Source organism: Giraffa tippelskirchi, chromosome 6, assembly GCF_054371585.1.
Source record: "Giraffa tippelskirchi isolate mGirTip1 chromosome 6, T2T-mGirTip1v1.2.pri, whole genome shotgun sequence".
Taxonomy (NCBI): domain Eukaryota; kingdom Metazoa; phylum Chordata; class Mammalia; order Artiodactyla; family Giraffidae; genus Giraffa; species Giraffa tippelskirchi.
This window is the reverse complement of record NC_137280.1, coordinates 51,568,833-51,593,675: the sequence shown is the minus strand read 5'-3', so window position 1 is coordinate 51,593,675 and position 24,843 is coordinate 51,568,833. Positions and strand designations below refer to the sequence as shown.

The 24,843-nt window shown below is 38.1% G+C and overlaps 1 protein-coding gene across 2 annotated transcripts in view; it reads left to right on the top strand.

The window, feature by feature from the left end:
• RAB2A (RAB2A, member RAS oncogene family) overlaps positions 1-24,843 on the top strand; it is a 64,569-nt gene that overhangs the window by 37,725 nt on the left and 2,001 nt on the right. Inside the window, exons 4-7 of one of the 2 annotated variants that reach the window (XM_081504340.1) lie at positions 3,288-3,370; positions 3,799-3,891; positions 9,280-9,391; positions 23,441-23,509. In XM_081504340.1, coding sequence (XP_081360466.1) covers positions 3,288-3,370; positions 3,799-3,891; positions 9,280-9,391; positions 23,441-23,509 — 357 coding nt within the window. The remainder of the gene's footprint in view (positions 1-3,287; positions 3,371-3,798; positions 3,892-9,279; positions 9,392-23,440; positions 23,510-24,843) is intronic. The other variant, XM_081504341.1, reaches the window with a different exon arrangement.

Here is a 24,843-nt window from a genome sequence, read left to right as displayed (position 1 = left end):
TGCTATAAATAAACTTCAGTATTCTGAATTGGGCTATCCCTCAAGGAGATCTAAGGAGGAAAAAAGATAAGTGTGTGAGTAGTGTGTTCCTTTTATCTAATCAATAGTATTAGACCCAAATGATCACATGAAGTTGCTTTTGGATTTGTGAGGGGGAAAGGCTAAGTATAGGTTGTGGTGGACAAGCTTCCTAGCTTTGTGAGAGGATTAGGGAGCTTGAACTGGTCCTCAGAGGGAATAGATATTGGGGAAGTAGAAAGAGGAGAAAAATTTTCAGACAGACAGTTAAAACAGAGGCACAGAAGCAGGAATGTTCAGAATATGGATAGAATACCAGTAGGAAAAAAAATGACTGTATGAATAAGACTTTTACTGAATAATAATATAAAATTCTAGAGAAACAAATAGAAATCAGATTCCCAAGAGGTTTGGATTTACATTCAGGATAAAGATTTTTGAACACTAGCTTGATGCATGTAGAGTTGTATATTAATGGAGGTAACAGAGGAGGAGGAGTTAAATTACCAAACTAGTTACTACAAAAATTGTTATCAACGGAAAGGCACATAGAGAAGCCAATTTGGGGGAATCTTTATATCCTTAGCTACTATTAGGAGTCCCTTTCTACAAATAATTCTGTATCTTGTTCAGTTTCAAACTTCTAAAATCTCTTTAAGCCACCATCTTATAGTGAAGAGATTGAAAAACATCTATATATCCTAAATTGATTTTCTTTTCACCTAAAACTGTATCAGTTGATCACAGTTTGGACAGGTTTATATTAAAGTGTTTTTTAAAGACTAGATTACTTTGCTTTATTATGATTAAGATAATTAACCATTGGGCTAGCTTTCTGCAGTTAGTTGTTTAGTAGGCCAGAGTATGGGATGTTCCTACAAGTCAGGTCTCAAGAAACTTCTGAATACTGATCTTTGCTTATTACAAAGTAATCATAGATTTTAAGATGCATAGCTGCGTTCATAACCCTCACCTGGAATGTTGTCATTTTTTGCTTGAATTTTTGTTTGATTTTGTAATTATGGCAAGATCCAGATTCAGTGGATTTAGTAGAAAGTGATGCATAATATACGTTATTTCCGTATTGCAACATGTTTGTTCTTTGTAAAACAATTCAGGAGGAATGGGAATGATATACAGATATGTGCTTTTCCTAAGTTTGTTTCCGTTTTACTATTTCTTATTTGGACTATAAACCCTGAAGTTTTAGATCTCAGAATAGTTCTTCTGTACAATCTGTAGCAGTGTACAGTTAACCCTTGAACAGTGTGGGGTTAGGGTTGCCAACCCTCCACGGTCAAAACTCTGGATGTATAGTTGGCCCTTCTTCTCCATGGTTCTTCCTATCCCTGGTTCTTCCATGTCCATGGATTCAACCAGCCTCAGACTATTTTCCATTGAAAAAGCTCCACATATAAGTGGACCCACAGAGTTCAAAACCATGTTGTTCAAGGGTCAACTATATTCATTTTAATTCATCCCACAAAAGAGCCTACCAAGATCGATTTAAAGAACTTTCACATTTGCTCTTTGTGTAGACTTGGGAGATAGAAGAGCTCTAAACTTGATTTTCATCTTGAACACATAAAATACTTAGCTTTTTTGTATTGTTTACCACATAATCCTTCCTTGGTATGTATCATTAACAGTGAAGTAAATCTCTTAAAAATCTATTCCTTAGTTTTCCCATGCTAAGCAGTTAAAGAGGAAATTCCCATAAGGCTTGCCTTTTGAACTTGGATTTGAGAGAATTTTTTTTGAAAGCTGTGTCTCAATAAATTACATAAAAATAATTGTGAGTAGTTTCATACTTCCAGCTAGTATCTAGTGTTTTAACCTCAAACTCTGTGAAATGAGTTGGCTGTTTTTACAGCCCTTTTATGTGATGGCTTTCTCAGTATCTCATTTATCACAAGACATAGTGCCAGAATTACTTTTAAGTTACCAAAAGAAGGTCTCATTCTTTAGTTTCCACTGGGAGAAGTTCTTTTTTACTGAATCTTAGTATGTCAGGACCTACTGATGTCCACTCATTTAGGTGGACATCACTATGGATGTGACATCAGGATGGAGTGATAATCGTTTTGTGCGTTTGCCTGAGACATTAGAATTCATTCTTTCACTCAGCAGGCTTTCTCTGCATGTCTGGTGTGTGCCAGACCCAGTGCTAGGCCCTGGGAAGATAGGAAGAACCACAGTGACAGCACTTGAGTATTACTACTAGAACGGAGCAGAACCCTAGCTGTCCGTGTGCATTCTGAGGGTGGGAAGGACTGAATATTTACGCTGGAAGATCAGAACTCAGAATGCAAAGAATTAGTAGATTTTTAATTAAAAAATGGTGAAAACAGGCTTTATTACGTTCTTAATTTACATGCCATTTTTTTCTCAAAGGTTGAAATGATTAAAAATGAGAAGTTATTTTCAATAAGACTTGTCTCAATTTTAAACTCAGAGTCAAAAGGCATATCGCTCATCAGCCTTTCTTAAGAAGCAGAACACTAGTGCCACTAGTAGAAGAGAGAAATTAACTAGTATCTCTGAAGTCTGTTTTCACAAGTGGGTATTAAGATGACTTTTATGTCCTCTTGCCTTTTGACAAGCATTATATATCAAATACAGAGAAAATTGATTAAGTGTAGAGAAAAGAATTACATAAATTCAGAACCATTTTCTGTTTTTCATAATAAAATGATTGCTCAAAGAATTCCATCTGATCACTGTTGAAAGCTCACTGCAGTTTATGATATAACTGATAAAATCTGCATCCTTGGCCTTCCAACAACCTTTACACCAGCAGATGGTGGGCGTAAAGATGTCATTCATCATTTATTTACAATGGACTTTACTTATTCTAGTGTCAACAGCTGCCCCAGGGAGTGGGTTATTGAATTCAAATGTGAGGCTCTGGGTTATTTGCTTCCTTTCAAATTTGTCTTCAGAGCTTAGTTGCTAGGAGTCCATTCTGTGTTCTAATAATGATTCATGTATTGTGAAGCCATTCAGTAAATTGGGTTGTCAGGGATTGCCAAAAAAGGTTTCGAGGTCTTGTTTTGGGGGCTGGGGGGTGTGGGTTGCATGTGTGTCTGGTTGACTTGAGCAGTAGTGGTATTATGTGACTTTTTCCTAAGACTGGTGAAGTTAGGATTTCTTCTTTTCCTTTATGTACTCATTCTCTCCCTGTCCATATATTCCACATATGAATAATAAGAAAACATAGAGGACTGCTTATTAAAGGGAACTCGCAACCTTTTCTTCTCTCCTCACAGGCAGGGCAAGAGTCCTTCCGTTCCATCACACGGTCATATTACAGAGGAGCAGCAGGCGCTTTGCTAGTGTATGATATTACAAGGTGAGAACTTGCAGGTTGTTTGGCTCAGTGGTCAATGCAGAGAATTTTTCTAAGTATCAGTAGTAAAAGTATAGCTTTGCCTTTATGTCCTGACTACTTGCCTTTAAAACTTGTGGCTATCTTGAACTAAATTTAAATTTCCTACAGAAATCTGTAACTGAGTTGCTCTCTTATATAAATAAGCATCCCAATTAATCAGTTTGGTAATGATATTTATACATTGTAATTGCCTGAAGTGAGGTTACATTTAATTCCTAAATTGAAGTATAGTCATTGAGCTGTGACTTCAGATACTGTACTTAAAATCTGTTTCTTGTTTCATCATTTCATATGGCTAAAAATAATCTTTAATGGAGTGTATACTGTTCATTGTATAGCACTAGGGAAAATACTTTGAAAATAGTTATCAGATTATCATTTATGTTTAGGAGAGACACATTCAACCACTTGACAACCTGGTTAGAAGATGCGCGCCAGCATTCCAATTCCAACATGGTCATTATGCTTATTGGAAATAAAAGGTAAAAAGACTATATCTATAAATCTTTTTTGGGTAATGGTGAAGACTGGATAGCTGTTTATGTGGTAACTGTTAAAGTGCCTGTCTTGTACATTGTCCCAAATATAAGTTATTGATTTCTTAAATTATGAAATTTTTAGAATATTAAGAGGTTTCTTTTGTTTTTTAAAATACAGATCATAAGCTTTATTGAAATTTATTATTATTTGAAGTAGTTTTTGTTGGAAGCTGTATTTTAAAGAATATTTTTATGGCATTTTATCTGATTAGTAATTTAAAATAAAACCCACTGATTTGTTTGGTGGCTAGGTCACTGTTCAGTATTATCCAAAATACTTGGCAGTAGAAATAAGGATCTGTGTAGAACTCAGAAAAACATTTTTTCCCTTTTTCAATGATTTAATATGTATTATATGAGTTAATGCAATACATGAATTAATCAGGTGTATTTCTGCTTGAAGGCCAAAGCACTTTTATTAATAATATTGTGTAATAGATACCATATTTAGTACTTTTAAGCTTACCTCTAGGACTTACATAATAGTGTCATCTTAATATTGTTTTTACAATCTTATTTTACCTTATATCTCTTGGTATTGTTAATTGCAGTGAATGTCCTTGTGTTTATGTTTTAAATGATAGTATAATACATAGGAAAACAGTTTCTTGACCATAGTTTCTATAAACTTTCAAGAATGTAGGAAAGTTTTCACTAATTTAGTAGAAAATTACAGTGGTAACAATTAAAATTAGCATTTTTAAATTGCTAGATACAGAATTCATTCATTCTTCAGGTTTATAAAATAGTATTAAAAGATAATATTTTTAGAAAAGTAGAAGCCTGACTCTTATATGGTAATGAATACAACAGAGCTTTTATTTATTTCATCCATTAATGAGGGACCAGTAAGATATTACAGTCGGTTCAAAAGAGAACTCAAAATACCACATGTTTATAATCAAATAAGGAATGCTGAAATGAATTTACAGATGGATACAAAACTGAACAAAATTCACAGACTGATAGATGTATTCCACGAGGGCTCAGCTTGCATTTCCATGGACAAGAATTACCTGCATTAGTATCTGTTTTTCATAAGTTAGTTTCTCTTTAATATATCTACAAACCTTGAAAACTTGTGGGGTGCAGTTAAAGCGGTGCTTAGAGGGAGATTATAACACAAAACACTTTTATTAGGGAAGAGTTTCAAATCAGTAACCTAAACTTTCACCTTAAGATTAAAACTAGAAAGGTAAGAACAATTTAAAGCTAAGGTAAACAAAAATAAATATGGAGGTTAATAAAAAGAAAACCAGGAAAACTAAAAGCTAGCTCTTGAGAAGACTAAGAAAAGAAGACACACATTATCAATATTGGGAATAAAAGAGTAACATCACCACAGATCCTTTAGCTATTAATGAGAGAGTAGTGTAAACAAATGGATTGGGGAGATGTTGGTCAAAAGAGTGCAGACTTGTAGTTAGAAGATGAGTAAATTCTCGGTACCTCATGTATAGCACTGTGATTATAGTTAACAGTACTGCACTGTGTACCAGGTGCTGTGAAACAAGATCTTAAACATTCTTACCATAAAATAAAATGATACATGATGTGATGGAAGTGTTAGCTGATGCTACAGTGATAGTCATATTGTGTTATACAAATGCTTCAAGTCAACACATTGTAGCCCTTAAACTTACAATGTTATATGTCAGCTGTGTCTCAAAAAATAAATAATCCTTAAACAATTTTAAAAATATATTTTTTTCACAGCTGTTTGATTTCCCAGTTCTAAACTGTAGTTACCATAGTCTTTGTAAACTTCTTCTATTAGATGACTGCTTTCTTATCTGTAGAATCTTTTAGTCCAAAAAAGAAATCTAAATAAATGGAGAGATACACCATGTTCATGGATTGGAAAATAAATATTTTTAAGATGTCGGCTTTTCCGAAATTGATCTGCAGATTCATTGTAATCCCAATCAAAATGCTTCAGTCTTTTTTAAGCAGGTAGAAATTGACAAGCTGATTTTAAAATTTATTTGAAATCATGAAGGTCATAGAATAACTAATATTGAAGAATTTGCTGGTTTCAGTAAAGTGACTTCAAGATTTATTATAAAGCTACTGTAATAAGTCTGATATTGGCATAGATAGACATAGATCAGTGAAACAGAGTGAGAAATCAGAAGTCAATCTATATGTATATAGTTTGTTTTTTGATAAAGATGCCATGGTTCATTAGGGGAAGGGGTAATCTTTTCTTCAAATGGTGCTGAAACAATTGAATAGCCCTGTGCAAAAAGTTAACCTTGATCCTTACCTCACACCATATACAAAATTAACTGAAAATGGATTATAGACCTCAGTGTAAGAGCTAAAGGTATTAAAAAAAAAAACTCTAGAAGAAAGCATATAAAATTTTAGGGATTCTAATTTTGTCAAACATTACTTACATAGAGAATGATCAACTTAATAAGTATTGGCAAGGATTTAGAGGAAGTTGAAACTCTCATACTGCTGGTGGGAATATAAAACGATACAATGATTTTGCAAAACAATGTAGGAGTTTCTTTAGAAAATAAACACACATTTGCTATTCCACCTAGCCATTTCATTCCTAAGTATTTACCTGAGAAAAAAGATGAAAAAGGAGAAATGCTATGTTTTCCATTTATATAAAACCCTAGCAAATGCAGACTATTCTTTAGTAGCAGAAAGCAGATCATTAGTTGCCTAGGGCACAGGGGAAGGAAAAGGTGAATTACAGTGGGAGATGAGACTGGTAGCTTCACCGGATATACACATGTCAAACTCATCAAGTTTTCTATTAAATGTGTCTTTTTTTATGTTAATTATATTGCTATAAAGCTGTTTAAAAAAAGATAACAAGTAAATATTATACTGTGTAGATTAAATTTTTTTAGTGTTATTTTAATTGAGGTTTGCTGTTAAGAGAACATACAATCCTCCATATCCATGGGGGATTGATTCTGTCATTCCCCTCAAATATCAAAATTCTTTTAAGATTAAGGCTATTGGAGGGAAGCTTTGGTCTCTGTATTTAGTAATATGGAATTATTCATACTACCATTCAGTGGTGATGTGTGAAATAGTAAGAGGAGAATATTTGAGGAATAAAGAAAATTTTCACACTTTTACCTTACCAGTGTTTTCCTTGTGTCTAAAACGAGACGGGGGCAGCTTGTTGTTTAGTCACTAAGTCATGTCTGACTCTTTGCGACCCCATGGACTGTAGCCCACCAGGCTCCTCTGTCCATGGGATTTTCCAGGCAAGAATACTGGAGTGGGTTGCCGTTTCCTTCTCCAGGGGATCTTCCCAACCCAGGGAGCGAACCCTGCATTGTCAGGCTGGCTTTTTACCATTGAGCCACCGGGGAAGCCACTCACTGGTGGCTTAAACTTGGTTGCTGCCTGTAGTTCAGTTGTGAAAAGAAAGAGCAAAATATAGTGTATACCAAACATGTTTCTAATGATTGTAGAAGGGTAGTTCTTTAGGATACACTAGTTGTGGAAAGACTAGGGAAGAAACTAAGGAAAAAAAAATGTATCACATTCAAAGAGTTAATGGCAATGAACAGAGATAAATGGGACTATTATCAGATAGGGGGAATTGGGGTAAACCTGGAGACAGAGAGTAAGCCATTTTTGAGTAAGGTGAATTAAGCTGTAGGGAGCCAGTGGAACCATTTGAGAAAGATAATGACCTAGTCAGAATGACAGATGACATAGATTTTTCTTAACTGTAGCATTTGGAATTGATTATACAAGAAATTAGAAAGCAGAGTGTACAAAGATGAAAGTTTTTAATAGTTAAAGGATTAGAATACCCTAAATAAGAAAGCATAAGTTAAGAGGATGGTTTAGGAAAGAAAGATACTTAAGTAGTAAAAGTAATTTAAGTGGTATTAATGGGGTGAAAAGTCAAAGACAACAGTATGATTTTATGCCTGGAAAACCGAAGAAATGAGTGCTAAAACAGAAGAACTGAACACTGAAGTGCCACTTTCGTTTTTTCAAACAACCCCTTATATGTACACGTCCTTAACCCTCTGCTAATACAACATTTGCAAATGTAGACATCGTCAGAGATACTGGTAGGGGAAAACTTGTAACTTGAAATATCCCCAAATAAGGGATTATTTAAATAAAACATGGCATACACATAAAATGGGATGAAGGGCGGTTAAGGGAAAGTATTTTCTTGAAGATTTTGTGTAACTTAAGGCTAATTTCAGATAACAAAAGTCTTGAGAATGATTGTCAGATAAGGGAGCTTAATTTCAGTAGCACAGTGCCGTATCACTGTTGAGGGTGTCCCCCAACCCTTATTTTTTATTCCTGCTAGAATATAAGCTCCATGAGGTGGCGGGTGGTGGGGGGCGTCGGGGGCGAGGTGTTTTGTGTCTGATTTGATGAGTGGTCTGTCCCCAGATCCTGGAAATGACTTGGCACACAGGAGGGCCCCAGATTTCAGTTGGATAGATTATCTTCATCCAGTTATGCAGACTGAGTTTAATTTTTTTTTTTTTTACAATAAAACACACTTGAAGTAGAGACAGATACTTTTTACCCCTGCCTTAACTAATACAATTCCAGTATGATAAAAATGAATACCATACTTTTGTCCAAAATTTCTAAATTAGACTTCTATTTTTCTCTCTTCTTTCATTAACAGTTTTACTGGGAATTAAACCAACTAGACTTCCCTGGTGGCTCAGATGGTAAAGCATCTGCCTACAGTGCAGGAGACCCAGGTTCAACCCCTGGGTCGGGAAGATCTCCTGGAGAAGGAAATGGCAACCCACTCCAGTATTCTTGCCTGGAAAATCCCATGGACGGAGGAGCCTGTCAGCTACAGTCCATGGGGTCATAAAGAGTCGGACACGACTAAGCAACTTCACTTTCACAAACCAACTAGGATGAATAATTAATGTTTCAGTAGTACTTTGGATTTTATCAATCAACTTTTGTAGTTTCTGAGGATTGTGTGCCTTATTTTTAATCATATTCAGACTCTGAGTCTGGCTGAAGGATGAGGAGTTTAGTGTAATTTTGCTCTCATTAGGTTGAGTAAGATAGTTCCCTTCTTTCAAAACCCACTGTACTCAGAGGTGGGATTTGAGGCTTGATGTTCCCTTTGAGTTTCTCTGGTTTTAGCATTCGAGTACTCTAGCTTAGAATCTTTCTTTGCTTGGATTGTTAGTTCTTTGAAATTAAGCAGTGTGCACTTTGACTCGCATAATACACAGGATAATGCAGTTGATTATTATGTGTGAAAAATTAATTGGAAGAACGGTCAGCACAACTTTGAATCTAATTGTACTGTGTTGGTTGATAACTGAGCCCTTTCTTTCCTGTGTTCAGTGATTTAGAATCTAGAAGAGAAGTAAAAAAAGAAGAAGGTGAAGCTTTTGCACGAGAACACGGACTTATCTTCATGGAAACTTCTGCTAAGACTGCTTCTAATGTAGAAGAGGTAAATAAATGGCCTTTTAAAAATGTTTATCTTTCTACATAATAGCAATCATTTGTTAATCATTTGTTGGTTATACCCCATAAGCTTTTTAGACACATAGTTGTTGAAAGTAGAAAATTTCTTTCCTTTGAAATACCTTGTAACATTCATGTTATATCAGATTCTTAAATTATATTCTGAACCTTCTCTTGAAGTCAGAAAGATTTAACAGATCTTTGTATATACTTTCCCTAAAATCTTTTTTAATATGGCTGAAGAGGGGAAAAAAAGAACACTAATGAAATTTGGAAGTGTTTCAAGACACTCAACATTTGTAGATGTTTGCATCCACTTCTGCTTAAATAGAGGAAGTATTATTGCTATGTAACATTATACACAACATGGGAATGCTGCCATATTTAATAAATAAGATTTGTGCTATCTCAGTTATTTCTTTTGTCAACCTGAACTGTGGAAGTTTTCTGAACACACCATATTTTTCTGTTCTTTGTGTATGTGGCATATGGTATTTATTTACTACATATGCAGGAGTAAGGAGTTCATCCTCTCTAAGGTAAATGTATGACTACATTTCTAGTTCATGAAAAGGAGAAATGAGACTTAAGAAAAAATGTAGTTGGCACAGAGTAATGCTGCAGTTTCCACCTTCTGAGTAAGAATTTTAAAAGCAGCTGCAAGGGAGTCTAGAAAACAAATGATTGGAGAATCACTTGCTTTAAGGATAGGGGTCCTAGGCCACAGCTAGCACTGTGCCTTCCACATAGTAAACAGTGAGTACATATTTATTAGGAATAATACTCCTCTAATTACCTGTTGAACCCAGAAGTTGACTACAGTAGTTCAGCAGCATTGGTATTTTCACTGAAGACTTCTTAGGTAAGATATCCTGCCTATCTCCACTTAGTGAGGTGCTCTGTGATTGTCCTTAATATGTTTCTTACAGGCTCCAACTAATGCTTTACCTGTGCTGCCAATTAATTACAACTTGATGACATATGAAAATGTTTTACTTTGCACAGCAAAGCCAGAGAGAAATCCATTCTGTCCTCTTGTTTAACTTAAAATAGACAGAAACCTGCCTGTTTCAGTGACGCGTCCCTTTCCTAGAGGTATTGGATTTGAAACGAGAGGGGTTAGTGTGTTGTGGTGGTTTCAGGACATATGAAACATATCCTTATTGATTATTAACAGTGGATTTTCTTGTCAATTTTGAGAACCTTAAAACCAGAACTATCTGTATTTTATGAAAGAGCTGTCTTATGAAGTCAGATGATAAGACAGCCACTACCGGAAAGTAATTCTGAATTTCTAGTTTTATATCTGAAGCCTTTGTGTTCATTTTCTTATTTTTAACAAGTCACAGTCGTTATTTATTTACAAGTAGAAAATTACTATTGTCATTTGACTGAACATTTAAATGAAGTATATTTCATTAGTGTTTCGGCAGCATTTATTACAAAAATTCTGTATCTGTGGTTAATAATGAAAATAATTGTTTAAATTTGATCAGGGCAGGAATTTTCCATACTCTTGAGAGAACAGCACTTTTCTTAATCATGTAAATTAATTTACCTCTCAGAAGCCAAGGATATTAAGAGATAATCTTTTTAAATTCCATTTTTAAAGGATTTATAGATAGGCATTACATAATATAGCATGTGAGATTTTACCTAACAGCTAAAAATGTTTTATGATAAAATATTTTAAGAAGATGGAAGTCCATTCTGTGATCCAAAGGGGTGGCGAAATCAAACTTGAATCTGTATACAACTTAGAAACTGATTGAACATGAAAATAATAACCAAAGGACTCCTGCATCTAGGAAGATGAAGTAGACTGACTTTCCACCTACTTTTCCTGCTGAGTACAACTAAAACTCTGAGCATTATATGTAAAACAATTATAAGAAGACCGAAAGGTGGCAAGAAGAAGGCCAACCAGCTAGAGACCCTGGGATCTGAGGAGTGATGCAGCCAGGGGTTCCCTTGGTTTATTTTTGCCTCATATACCTCAGATTTGGTTTGAGAGTAAGTGGCAATCCAGAAAGTTGTGTTGTTCTTCTGTTTTGTTCCTCCCAGAAGATAGAAGTACATGGCATAAAGGCATGAAATAAAGGCATACACCTCAAAAAGGAAGGAGTAAATTGTTTGTATTTGTGGATGACATGATTATCTCTGTAGGAATCCCACGAATTTGTTCTGTTCAGTCTCTCAGTCGTGTCCGATTCTTTGTGACCCCATGGACTGCAGCACACCACGCTCCCTTGTCTTTCACTGTCTCCCCGAATTTGCTCAAACTCATGTCCGTTGATTCATTGATGCCATCCAACTATCTCATCCTCATCCCCTTCTCCTGACTTCAGTCTTTCCCAGCATCAGGGTCTTTTCTATTGAGTCGACTTTTCGCATCAAGTGGCCAAAGTATTGGAGCCTCAGCTTCAGCATCAGTCCTTCCAATGAATATTCGAGGTTGATTTCCTTTAGGATTGACTGGTTTGATCTCTTTGCTGTCCAAGGGACTCTCAACAGTCTCCTCCAGCACCACAGTTCAAAATCATCAATTCTTCAGCACTCAGCATTCTTATGGTCCAATTCTTCCATGGTGCATGACTAATGGGAAAACCATAGCTTTGACTATACAAACCTTTGTTGGCAGTGTTGTCTCTGCTTTTTAATATGCTGTCTGGGTTTATCATAGCTTTTCTGCCAAGAAGCAAGCGTCTTTTAATTTTATGGCTGCAGTCCCTGTCCACAGTGATTTTGGAGCCCAAGAAAATAAAGTCCGTCATTGTTTCCCCATATATTTGCCATGAAGTGATGGGACCAGATGCCATGATCTTCGTTTTTTGAATGTTGCGTTTTAAGCCAGCTTTTTCACTTTCCTCTTTCACCTTCATCAAGAGGCTCTTTAGTTCCTCTTTGCTTTCTGTCATTAGGATGGTATCATCTGTGTGTCTGAGGTTGTTGATATTTCTCCTGGCAGTCTTGATTCTAACTTGTGATTCATCCAGCCCGGCATTTTGCATGATGTACTCTGCATAAAAGTTAAATAAGCAGAGTGACAGTATACAGCCTTGATATATTCCTTTCCCAATTTTAAACCTGTCTAGTGTTCCATGTCTGGTTCTAACTGTTGTTTCTTGACCTGCATACAGGTTTCTCAGGAAGCAGGTAAAGTGGTCTGGTATTCCTATCTCTTTAGGAGTTTTCCACAGTCAAAGGCTTTAGTGTAGTCAATGAAGCAGAAGTACATGTTTTTCTGTAATTCCCTTGCTTTCTCTGATCCAACAGATGTTGGCAGTTTGATCTCTGGTATCTCTGGTTCCTCTGCCTTTTCTAAATCCAGCTTGTATATCTGGAAGTTCTCGGTTCATGTACTGTTGAAGTCTAGCTTGAAGGATTTTTAGCATTACCTTGCTAGCATGTGAAATGAGTACACTTGTGAGGTAGTTTGAACATTCTTTGACATTGCCCTTCTTTGGGATTGGAATGAAAACTAACCTTTTCCAGTCCTCTGGCCAAGGGATTTACAAAATAAACTAGAGCTAATAAGTTAGTTCAGCAAGTTCATAGGATACAAGTCATGTTTTTAAAATCGACTGTATTTCTCTCTACCTACAATGAACACCAAAATTTAAAATACAGTATCATCTATAATCACACTAAAAGGGGACTTCTCTAGAGGTACAGTGGATAAGAATCCACCTGCCAATGCAGGGGACACGGGTTTAATCCCTGGTCTGGGAAGATTGCACGTGCAATGGAGCAGTTAAGTCTGTGTACCCCAACTACTGAGCCTGTGTTCTGGAGCCCAAGAGCTGCAACTAGCGAAGCCCATGGGCCTAGACCCTGTGCTCTGCTACATGAGAAGCCACTGCAGTGAGAAGCTTGTGCACCACACTCTGTTTCCTCATTCTTTTTCAGAGCTGGGTTCACAGTCTGACTTCGGCCATCACAGCCGGGGTCTTGCTGGACCTCCTAGTTGCCTCACCTAACAAATCTTTTCTCTTTTTACCTTTAACATTCCCTGGGGAGTATGTGATACTTCCCACCACTCACTCTTCTATAAGCTTTCTTTTTTCTTAGCTCCATGATACCATAATCTTTTTATTTGTGCCTCCCAGACTCCTTTACTGTCTTTTATTCCCATGTTGAAATTATCACCTGAATCCAGGAATACCCTTCTTAGGCTGGGTGTCCAGCTCCACTTTGACCGCTGCTGCCCCTTGTCTCCTCTAGTCTGCGGAGTCCCCTTTCCTGTAACCCAGAGCACCCCCCTTCCCTGCCTCTTCACACTCAGTTACTGTGTGTTGCTCTCCACATGTGAATTACTGTTTCTGCCTATTAAGTATCTCTCCACACTGTCCTCTTCTATGATCACTTCCAAACTGGACTCCCCATCTTCATTTTTCAGTCCTCCACACTCTTGGCCTGTAACACCTTTCTAAAAAAAAGGAAAATTGAATGTCACTCTCCAGCTTTATTAAAAACCCTCCAGTGGTTCCCCACCACTTCAGAATCAAACTCTTTAGCTTGGAAGACAGGCCTTTCATTTGCCAGTCCTCCCCTCCTCACTCTTCATGCTAAACTGGGAGTGCATCCACAGAAAGTGAGTGTTCTCGGCACTTGACATGCCCCCTTTCCAACCTGAGCTTTCAAGGATGTTGTCGAGTCTCCATCCTCCTCGTGGAATGCTGTGACACGGGACACACACACACACCCCGCCCCTCCTCCACCACCCGCCATCCACACAGTCCCCCTTATGTGCTTGTTTCTCTGTGCTTATTCATTCCTGTGTCATTCTGGTCATGGCTTTATCTTCACACTCTCACGACTCTGTCATGACTCTTGTTTTTCACGTTGGCTCAACGTAAGGAGAGAATCCCTTGAAAACCTAGACCATCTTTTTTATCTTGGCATCTCCAAACATCTAGCACAGTTTTTGCCCCACACAGTAGATAACTGTTGGGATGGTTAAGTATTTACTTAATTTCTTTAACCCTTCTCCTCTCCCTGCAGTCTTTAATCAGCTTCTGCTTTGGTCCCACTTGTTAATCTATAGGTGGAATTCTGTCCAAAACTTTCTTTGCCCTAAGTGTTCTAAAACCTGTGAGATTCTTGAAAACACTGATGAATAGACTGGCTTCTCCTTTGATTGGGAGCTCCCTCTGGTAGCTGCCTGGAGTCTTTGTGGTTTGAAAGGGGTTTTTAGACCCAAGAATAACTACCTCAAAGATTACAGCAGGCGAGAGAAAGTACCCCTCCCCAGAAGCAGCAGGCCAACTTTCTAAAGATGTCCAAATACTCTAGAAGTGATATATTTGCTTCTATAATTCCTACCTTGTTTTTCTCTTGGTATTTCCTCTCTACATTAAAATTTCTTTTTCTCGGATTTGTAATTACCAAAACTTGACATTATTGCATTCCCTCTAGGACCCAAAGGTGATTGTGGTGTCAATGAAATATTATTTATCAAACTGTTTTCACTGTGTCAGATATTCTTCCCAGTTTCTTAGCCATTTGATGGGTGATTTTTCTCTGTATTCATCAGTTTTACTTAAAGTTAAGATTAGAAATTTGTGGGGAACCAGGTAAAATACATAAACGTGAAAAAAAAATTGAGGCAAAAGTTTAGTAATTAAAAATATCTTAAACTATTGAAAAATCAGGGCTGGAAATTCCTGACTTAGCTGCTAAAGTATTAAAGATAACAGCCAAGATGATAACTGAAAATACAGCGTGCTAACCCAGAGACAGATTGTAGTAATCTGCCAGGCCATCTAACCTGAAGGATCAATGGAATTCTGTGTCTTGGGGGGAAGCACGTGATGATAAGACTTCAGTAACCCAGAAGACCAGTTTCAAGGCCCCCTGTTAATACTGGTGTCCTCTCCTGGTACTTGGAGACCTACAGACTGAATTCCAAATGAGATGACACCTTCCTTGCCTTGGGCTGTGTTGTAAGTGGTAGAACAGATGTTTCGTAGAGCTGGAATGTGGGTGTAAACTGAGGGGTTTGCTGTCCCCTTAGCCCTGTATCAGTGTCGTGAGTTCCACGGGGCAGTTCAATTCTCAGTTGCTCAGTCGTGTCCGACTCTTTTCGACCCCATGGACTGCAGCATGCCAGGCTTCCCTGTCCGTCACCAACTCCCAGAGCTTACTCAAACTCAGGTGCATTGAGTCGGTGATGCCATCCAGCAATCTCTGCTCTATTGCCCCCTTCTCCTCCTGCCTTCAATCTTTCCCAGCATCAGGGTCTTTTCCAGTGAGTCAGTTCTTCACATCAGGTGGCCAAAGTATTGGAGTTTCAGCTTCAGCATCAGTCCTTCCAATGAATATTCAGGACTGATTTCCTTTAGGATGGACTGGTTTGATCTCCTTGCAGTCCAAGGGACTCTCAAGAGTCTTCTCCAACACCACAGTTCAAAAGCATCAATTCTTTGGTGCTCAGCTTTCTTTATGGTCCAACTCTCATATCCATACGTGACTACTGGAAAAACCATAGCTTTGACTAGACAGACCTTTGTCAGCAAAGTAATGTCTTTGCTTTTTAGTATGTTGTCTAGGTTGGTCATAGCTTTTCTTCCAAGGAGCAAGCGTCTTTTAATTTCATGGCTACAGTCACCATCTGCAGTGATTTTGGAGCCCCCAAAAATAAAGTCTGTCACTGTTTCCATTGTTTCCCCATCTATTTGCCATGAAGTGATGGGACCTGATGCCATGATCTTAGTTTTCTGAATGTTGAGCTTTAAGCCAACTTTTTCACTCTCCTCTTTCACTTTCATCAAGAGGCTCTTTAGTTCTTCTTTGCTTTCTGCCATAAAGGTGGTGTCATCAGCATATCCAAGGTTATTGATAGTTTTCCTGGCAGTCTTGATTCCAGCTTGTGCTTCATCCAGCCCAGCATTTCTCATGATGTGCTCTCCACAGGGCTTTTCACTGTAAATCTGACCTGACCTTAGCAAGCTTCCAGCATCCCTCGAGGAGGGGGTTAGTGTAATCAGTGTTTACTGCTCCCTTCCAAAGATTAGAAGGTTTCTCCTCTCTCCCCCTCCCCCACCCCCACCCCCATTTGACCATCATCCTGGGGAACTTCAGGAATGATCAGAACCAGACTAACTTTTCAAAGTTACATCCAGTTTCTCTACTTCTAAACCAGGGAAGCTAGACATTTCTGAAGACAGTCATGCTGCTATGTGTATGTCACACACTTAAACACTCACACAGCTCTACAGATCACCAGCTCCCAAGGCTTTTCCATCAGCAGTAGAGTTTCATGTGTCTAAAATAAACTTCACATTCCCTCCTTAAAACCTGATTCACGACATACCCTTCCATCTCAGTCACTTAAGCCAAAAGTAGAGTCATCCTTAAACATCTTACCATCCTTTCCCTGTTCTTTATCAAGTCCTGTTAATTTCTCCAAAGGAGATACTAAGTTTGATCTTTGCTTTCTATTCTGGTTGCCGCTGTTATAATCTGTCAGGCCTTCACCTCTTACCTTGATATTGTCCTAAACTCCTTACTGGCCTTCCTGTCACCAGCCTTGCCTCCTCTTAACTCCTCCTCTAAGCCACCCTCTGATTTTGTCCCCAGACTTCTTCCCTTTTCAGAGTTCCCTGGGCACCTCTTTATCCTCTTCTCCCATGGCTCACTGTCCCCAGCTTCCACGTTAACTAAGCTTAAAATCTGCCCCTCTGTCCAGGGTGGTCTTTCCTCCCCTGATTTTTCTAATGTGGGAGCTTACTTATCCTTCAGGGCTTCATTCATAGGGCTTTCTCTCTGGACAGTTTTTTAACCAGTAGAAGCAGTCATGCCACATTACCCTTCCAAACAACTGTTGTGGAAGTTTCTGTGCTGTGTTCCAATCTTGGGTTTACATCTGTCCTGTGTTACCACATCCTTGAGATCAAAACATTCATGTACCTGAGTATGTAACTGCATGCTCAGTGCCTGGTATAAATCAGGTATCCAGTACTCTTGTTGAATGGAAGAACTAAATTAACTACAGAATTAAATATATCTCTGTGTTGCAAGTAACACAAAAACAAACCTAGCCATCCAAAACAACTTCTGGCTAGCTAGAAGTTTTTTTAAAGGATATGAGAAGTGTGTGCTTTTTATGTTCAGTTTTAATAGCCATGTAAGCAAAATAAATGAAAATTCCTTTGAGTTGTATTGAAGATAACAGATCCTAATAAAAAGAGGATAAATGTGGGCAGGATCTTCATCCCGCTTCTGTCCAGTGTTGCCTGTCTGTTCTTGGGCAAGTCGTTTCTCCTTTTGCAGCTCAGTCTGTGCTGTCTGTACGGTGAGAATTATTACAGGTCAGTAGATTCAGCAGCTGCTCTCTCTTCTAATAGAACACTGGAAACTAGATGAAAGAAAGAAGAGCAGAACGGCTCCACTGTGGAATAGGGGCTGTGCCCCGGTTCTCCTGCCACTGGCCGCCATCCCTCATCCCCCCAGGGGTGGCCCCTGCAGGGTGTCTGGAAACACAGTTTGAAGTCATTGTGTGTGGGAGGCCTCTCCCCTTGAAGCTAAAGCAGATAGAATCAGTCACAGAATTTGAAGAAGCTTCATGTGTAAACTGCCCCATCTTGAATTCTAGTCTGATGTCCTTTTCACAAGACTGTCCTGTCTCTGCATAATATCAAAGTCTTACCTCAGTGCACTTTCTTCTTGAGGGCTCACTGTGTACACATTATGTGCTGCTAGTTTTACCTTTTGATACTTAGTTTTATTTAATCAGAATGTTTTAATTCCCAGGGGGTTCTGCTCCTGTGTACCTGCTTCTCCTATGGTTCCCATAGCTATCCCTTGCCCTCATATCCTTGTGGTGGTGGGAGCTGCGCCAAGGTCTACCTACAAGCCAAGCGCTGGTCTCAGTGCTTAACCTTCTTCCTCCAACAAGTCTGTGGCGTGGGCGTCGTTGTGGCCCCCATTTTACAGAGAAGTTGCATGTGGTAAGAGGTGACACTGGCCTTTGACCACCCCCCCCCCAAGCCTGGTTCAGAGCCCCACCTTCTGTTCTGCTAACAAGCTTACAGGTACAGCTTCAACCCACAAAATTAACTTCGTCATTTTTACACATATTTTGAACTTCTTTCAGAAATAATGAGAATCTATGTAAATCACTTAGCATAGTGACTGACCCATACAGTAAATACTTGGTAAATATGGGTTAATATAAGCTTTGGCGAGTGAACACCAGTATTGTCCATGGCATTGATTAAGCAGTGGAGAAGAGAATTCAGCAACACTCGAGTTCTTTTTCCCAGTTCTCAGGGAGAACTGAAGAGTCACTTATTTTACAGGGCACTTTGCTCTTTAACATCTGTTCTAGATGTCTAAGTAAAACTGAGATACTTCTATTTATTTTGAATTCTTACCTAACAGATGCTGTAACTTTTATCTACCACCAGGTGGCAGCATGTTAGACAAAGAAGTAATTTAAATATTACTCTGTTGTAGACAATTTATTTTCAATATTTTGCCTTAAAAACTGTAAAACCCCTAATAAAAACAAACCATGATTCTGTGTTCCCCTTTGTCTGTGCTCGCTCTTGCTGGCTGAGAAGGCACTCTGGGCGCACTGTCCACAGCCGGCCCTGCCCCCATCCTGCCCTGCACACACCCTCCCCCTGTCAGGGCAGAGGGTTTACGTTTCCTGCATCTGCAGCTGAAATGTCAGCACTCGTGCTGAGATCCTTCTGACTAAACTGGTTCAGTGCAGCAGTAAGATCTATCCACATCGTCCTTATCCCCGAACCTTGCATCCATACCCTGAGAAGTACCAGCTCTGGCAACAATGGAGTAGGTGCCCTTGGATAACGGCCAGGTGGTGGGTGGGATATACACTTTATTTCTTTGCGGTTATGTGTATTTTAATTTGTGCTATAGAAGTCCCTGAAAACTTAACCTCAGTAAAGCAAGGTATTATCAAGCATCACTCAGGTAACTACTGCCAGGGGTTGAAAGATTAGTGTCTGAAGTGGAAGGCAGTTAATGGCTAATAAAGGTAAGGGACTGGACACAGCAATTAATCAGAGGAGAGCAGAGCGGGGAGCTAATGGGAAACGGAGAGAATTGGGCTTCAGGTGCTGGTGTGGGCGCTGCATGGGAGGCCAGGCCTCACCAGGGTAGGTTGGCTGCAAGGAAATCTGTTTATACTTCTTAACCATGGATGTGCCTGGATTGTGTCACAGGCCTAATGAAATCCTTTCACATCAGTTTCTCAGCAGGTTTTTTTTTTCTTGTCCTGTAACCTATTTATTCAGATTTGACTATTTGAAACACGGAATAGAGATGAATGTAACATTTGTGATTCCGACTTAATGTGTTGCAGAAAGCTACAGTGATCTTTAGGATGTCATGTTTTCAAAGTATTATGTTAATTAACCAGTGCTGAAAATTTTCTGGAGTTCTTCCATCATCTTGCTTCATTTTTCTGAGACTAAGGAAATAACTATTCCAGATAAGTTAATTGTTACACAGTCTTTCCCTGGTAAACATTGAAATCTGTAAGAATGATGAAGACATTTCAAAAATGTGTTTTGTTTTACGTTAAACAGCAAATCCTGAGCCTCTTTCTCCTTGAGGACTTGGGCCATCTTGGTCAACACGAGCCCTCTTCCATCAGGAGCTGTGAGTCCCGTCTGCACAGGCCCACGGCTCTGCAGCCAATCCGGAGCGTGGCTTTGTCCCCGGTGCTGCGCATGCGCATCCCCACTGGCCACTCAAGACACACCCTTCTCACTTGCTGGCTTTCCCAGTCTTCTTTCCCCTCCTTTTCATAATTTGCTTCGGTAGCCTGGGGAATAGAAAAAGTAAAACTAGTTAAAATAATGTCTAAAATTGGAAGAAATTACAATTTAAGACTATCCTATTAAAGCATAAGCTTTAGGGAATTCTCTGGTGGACCAGTGGTTAGGACTTGGCGCGCTTACTGCTGGGGCCCCAGGTTTAATCCCTGGTCAGGAAACTAAGATCATGCATGCTATGATAAATGAAAAAAATAAATGATGCTATGATAAATGAAAAAAATAAAAGGCAAAACATGAGCCGGGTGTAAAGGCTTTGTAATATTATTAACTTAATGTTAATTACGTTGATTTTTTTTTCTGTGTTCTAGAGGTATTTCAGACTATTAACATCTGTTCCTTAAAAAACATGTATGAAGGGGTGGGATGGGGGAATGGAGGGAGGTTCAAGAGGGAGAAGATATGTGTATACATACAGCTGATTCACGCTGCTGTACAAGCAGAAACGGTGTAAAGCGATTATCCTTCAGTAAAAAAAGGAGAATATATATGGAGATTTTTAGTGACTGGAGTGAAATGAGCAATGAAAGAAAATTCTAGTCAGTTATTATAGCAGATATGTATCTCTTGTCTTTCTGAATTTTGAAATGTTTTTCAGCCTTAGTGGACAGTTATTATCTGTGACAGGCAAGGCTCTTCTCTTAGAATTTTTATTTTATCTCTACTAAACCTTAACAGTATTTGGTTAATATGTCATTATATTTGGGAACTCAATTTCAGTGCATAAAAGAGGTATACTACTGCCTACATCTGTTACAATGATTTTGAACTCTTAAGGTATCATTAATCACTTAGTAATATATATTAACTATTAATCATTGCTATGATATAAATGACACAATCCATTTATATAGTATCCTCTCTATAATGTGCTGAAAGAAGTGGAAAATATTTTTATATCAGTGTCTTTAATATGTAATCAGAATTGGATGACAAGTAAATGTAATATTGTCCAAATGGTATTTCATTGAGATGATGGGAATTATAAAAGATAACTGTTATATTTAATTATAATTGAGTTAACTACATATCTTTCGGATATAAAATACAGCCTACATCCATTGGGTACAACTGTCCTTGAAGGTGCTTGCTTAACAAAGCTTTAAGTACTGTTTAAGTGATAAAATTAGTGGTGATTTAGAAAATATCACATAAATAAAAATTTAGCTTTCTTAAGCTGGTTTTTAAAGTAATTCATCAACAGATTGGCAAAAACGTCAATTTATTTACATCCATTGGCACATGTAATGATCTTCATAATAAAAATGCTTGTTTATATGAAGTTATAGCTCATTTATGCGACCTTGTAGTTCTGTCTGATGTTCTAGTGAAACGTACACAGTGTGGGTGCCCCTGAAAAGGATTCCAACCCTGTGAATTTATGAATCTGTTGACTTCAATGTTTAGTTAGCCTGGCCATCACTGTAATTGACATGTTATTGGAAATAGAGTTAGGTTTTCCCTTACTTATAAGGATAACCTCCATTTTGAGGAATGTGAATCAATTCATAGTTGGCTGAAAGCCAATTTCTCCTTCACTTTAACTCCAGCGCGCACAGATGAAGAGCACATTGGCTTCCTGAGTGCCTTGTGAATCTGCAGTGATTAATTCTTCTCATTATTTTGCTGCAAGTTCTCATGACCCTCTCTGATGATTCGATCAGCCACTTAGAGCTGATGCATATTCATACCTCCGTGCCCCCGCCACTGTCACGCACGTCCCGGCACTGACTGGTGTGTTCTTGGTGCAGTAATTGAGCTGCAGGAGATTGATTACTCTGGGGAGCTGTAAGGCCTTTAAAGGTGAAAACATATCAGTCCTGTTAATTAGGAAACAAAAGCTCTGGTGGCAAGTTCAGCAGTCAGTTGTTTCCAGTGTAGAAAAGACGGAAGGTATGATGTGTTCTGCTCCACAGACCTGTTTACTTTTTAAATTTTGAATTGTCTGTATCAGTAGTAGTGGAGAACAACCTTCTTTTATGAATTTTCATAGAATGCTAATTGAATTAACACTAATCTCTCAAATCTGGTGGTTTAAAAGCTGAGTTTGTATATATCTTCTGTAACGTTGGCAATAATGTATAAGATATCTTATTATCTTAACATAAATATAGGCTGTTTCTGGATTAATTTTGATATTTAGAGACTTCATTTGGTTACAATGTTCTATCACTAATTTTTTATCAGTTAGTAGTATGCTATGTGGGAAAAGGGTGAAACTTGATTCAACATGACATAGAAGTTGAACTGCCTTTATCTCTTTATAATAAGCACCCTTTAATCCTTTCCCCCCTGAACTGTATGTTAAATAACACGTCTGGCAAACAGGATCCTGTGTGGAACAGTGACCTCCAAGAACAAGCTAGTTACATCATGGGTGTCTGTGCAGCTTACCTAGTTGATGTGTTTTTCATATGTGTGCTGTTCTTATATTTTGGTCTCCCCTTTCCCCGGCCATGATTTTTTTTTCTTTTGAAATATAATTCACATATCATAAAATTCACCCTTTTTTAAAGGGTACAATTCTGTGGGTTTTAGTATGTTCAGAGTCATGCGACCATCTCCACTGTCTTCCAGAATATTTTCATCACTCCATTCCTCCCTTCCCATAATCCCTGGCAGCCAATAATTATTTTCCTTTTGTGGATTGACCTCTTCTGCACATTTCATGTAAATAGAATCGTACTATGTGACCTTTCATATCTGGCTAACTTTACTTCACAAAGTTCATCCACCTTGTCTCATGAATCAGTACTTTATATTTTTAGGGCTGAATATTATTCCATTGTATGGTTGCACCATATTTTGGTTTTCATTCACCAGCTGGTGAACAGGTGTGTTGTTTCTACTTTATGACTGATTGTGTTAGTTCCCACACACCCTCGTCTTGTTCTGAATCTTAGGCGAGGCTTTCACACTTCACCACTGGGTCGGATATTGGCTCTGGGTTTTCTTAGATGTGGCTTATCGGGTTGAGGATGTCCCCTTCAATATCTAGTTTGTTGAATGCTTTTATTGTGAAAAGATGTTGGATTCTGTCAAATGCTTTTTCTGCATCTATTAAAACAACCGTATGATTTTTGTCCTTTATTCCATTAATATGATGTGTTACATTGGTTGATTTTCTTATGTTGAACGTTGTGATATTTTATAGACCTTTTTATATAATGTTCTTTTACTATGTGGTTTTAAATAATTTAAATTAACTTCTCTATCTTATATTTCAGGCATTTATTAATACAGCAAAAGAAATTTATGAAAAAATCCAAGAAGGAGTCTTTGACATTAATAATGAGGTATAAACATATAACTATAATTGGCTAATAATTAATCTAGAATTGAATTTTAATTACTTGGAGTCAAGAATTTATATTTTTAAAAATTCCTAAAATGGATCTATGCTGTCAGTTAAACATTAGTTTATAATCATGTAATTAAAAGTTTGTTATATGTTGTTTATTAGCTATATCTTTATGTTTTGTAAAGCATCAGTTTATCTATGAAAACGGATTAAAGTTGGTGACCCTCTCCATTTATTGCAAGCAGTTGCAAAATAATAGAAATTCTCCAAAGAGAAGAAAATCCACTTTCATCCACACGTCCATATGGTGTCTTCTGCTTTGGGGAATAATTTCCTAGTGTGTAAATGTGCATGTGCAATGTTCCTAGTGCAGGATGCTCTCTCTGTTGTCTGGTGCGGAAGAGGGAAATGCCCAATTTGGAAATTACTCCTAGTTCAGCATAGCGTGTTTTCAGGAGACCAAGTTAATACATGTAATTGGCAGTTGGCACTGGTTGTTTGGTTTTTGTGGGTAGCTTTTCTTTTCTCTCTTTGTAAAATTATTCTGAGCCAGATTTGATCAACGTGATTAGGATAAAATATAAAAATTTGAAGCAGATAATTCAGAGTGTTTAGCAAAGGCCATCATTTTGACCTAAATCCCCACTGTGCATTTATCCTTGTTTATTTTAGAATTTTTATGTGAACAGGGTATATTATTTACTTGTACATAAATGTTTTTGCCAGTCCACGTTAGGATTTCTTGCTTCAGAGAGAAAACCTCTTCTACCTCCCCCAGGTGCAGTGAGGAAAGCCCTGTGTTGGGAGGACATTATGTGTGTGTGTGTCTCTCTTGGCCAGGACACAAGAGGCTCTTTTTATTTGCCTCGGTATTCTTTGTTAAAACAAGCAACAGTTCACCCAAGGTTTCCAAAAAGTACTTGATTTTTCGAATTCTTTTAATCTGTAGTGATAAAGTTTCTATGGCAGTAGATCTTGAGTTAATTTTGAGGCGACACCATTCAGAGACTAATGCCGTATAAATTGAACAGTAATTGGGCCTCTATGAAAAAGGGCACGTTCATTGTGTCTGTCTGGTTTCATATAGTAGCTGACTGCTTTACTGGGCCTGGTGCGGCTTTGATTGTAACGTGCTGTCAGGAGCCAACAGGCCGTGCGATTTATTTGGCCTACTGCCAAGTCTGACTCCTTGATTCCTCAAGAAGTTCCTACCAGCCCAGAGGGGGCAAAACCAATGAGCCATAGGGCATGCTTTTTATTAAAGAGGAGTCAAAAGAGCGAAAAGAAACCACATCAGCTGCTGTCAATGCTGAGCCAGTGCCAGAAACC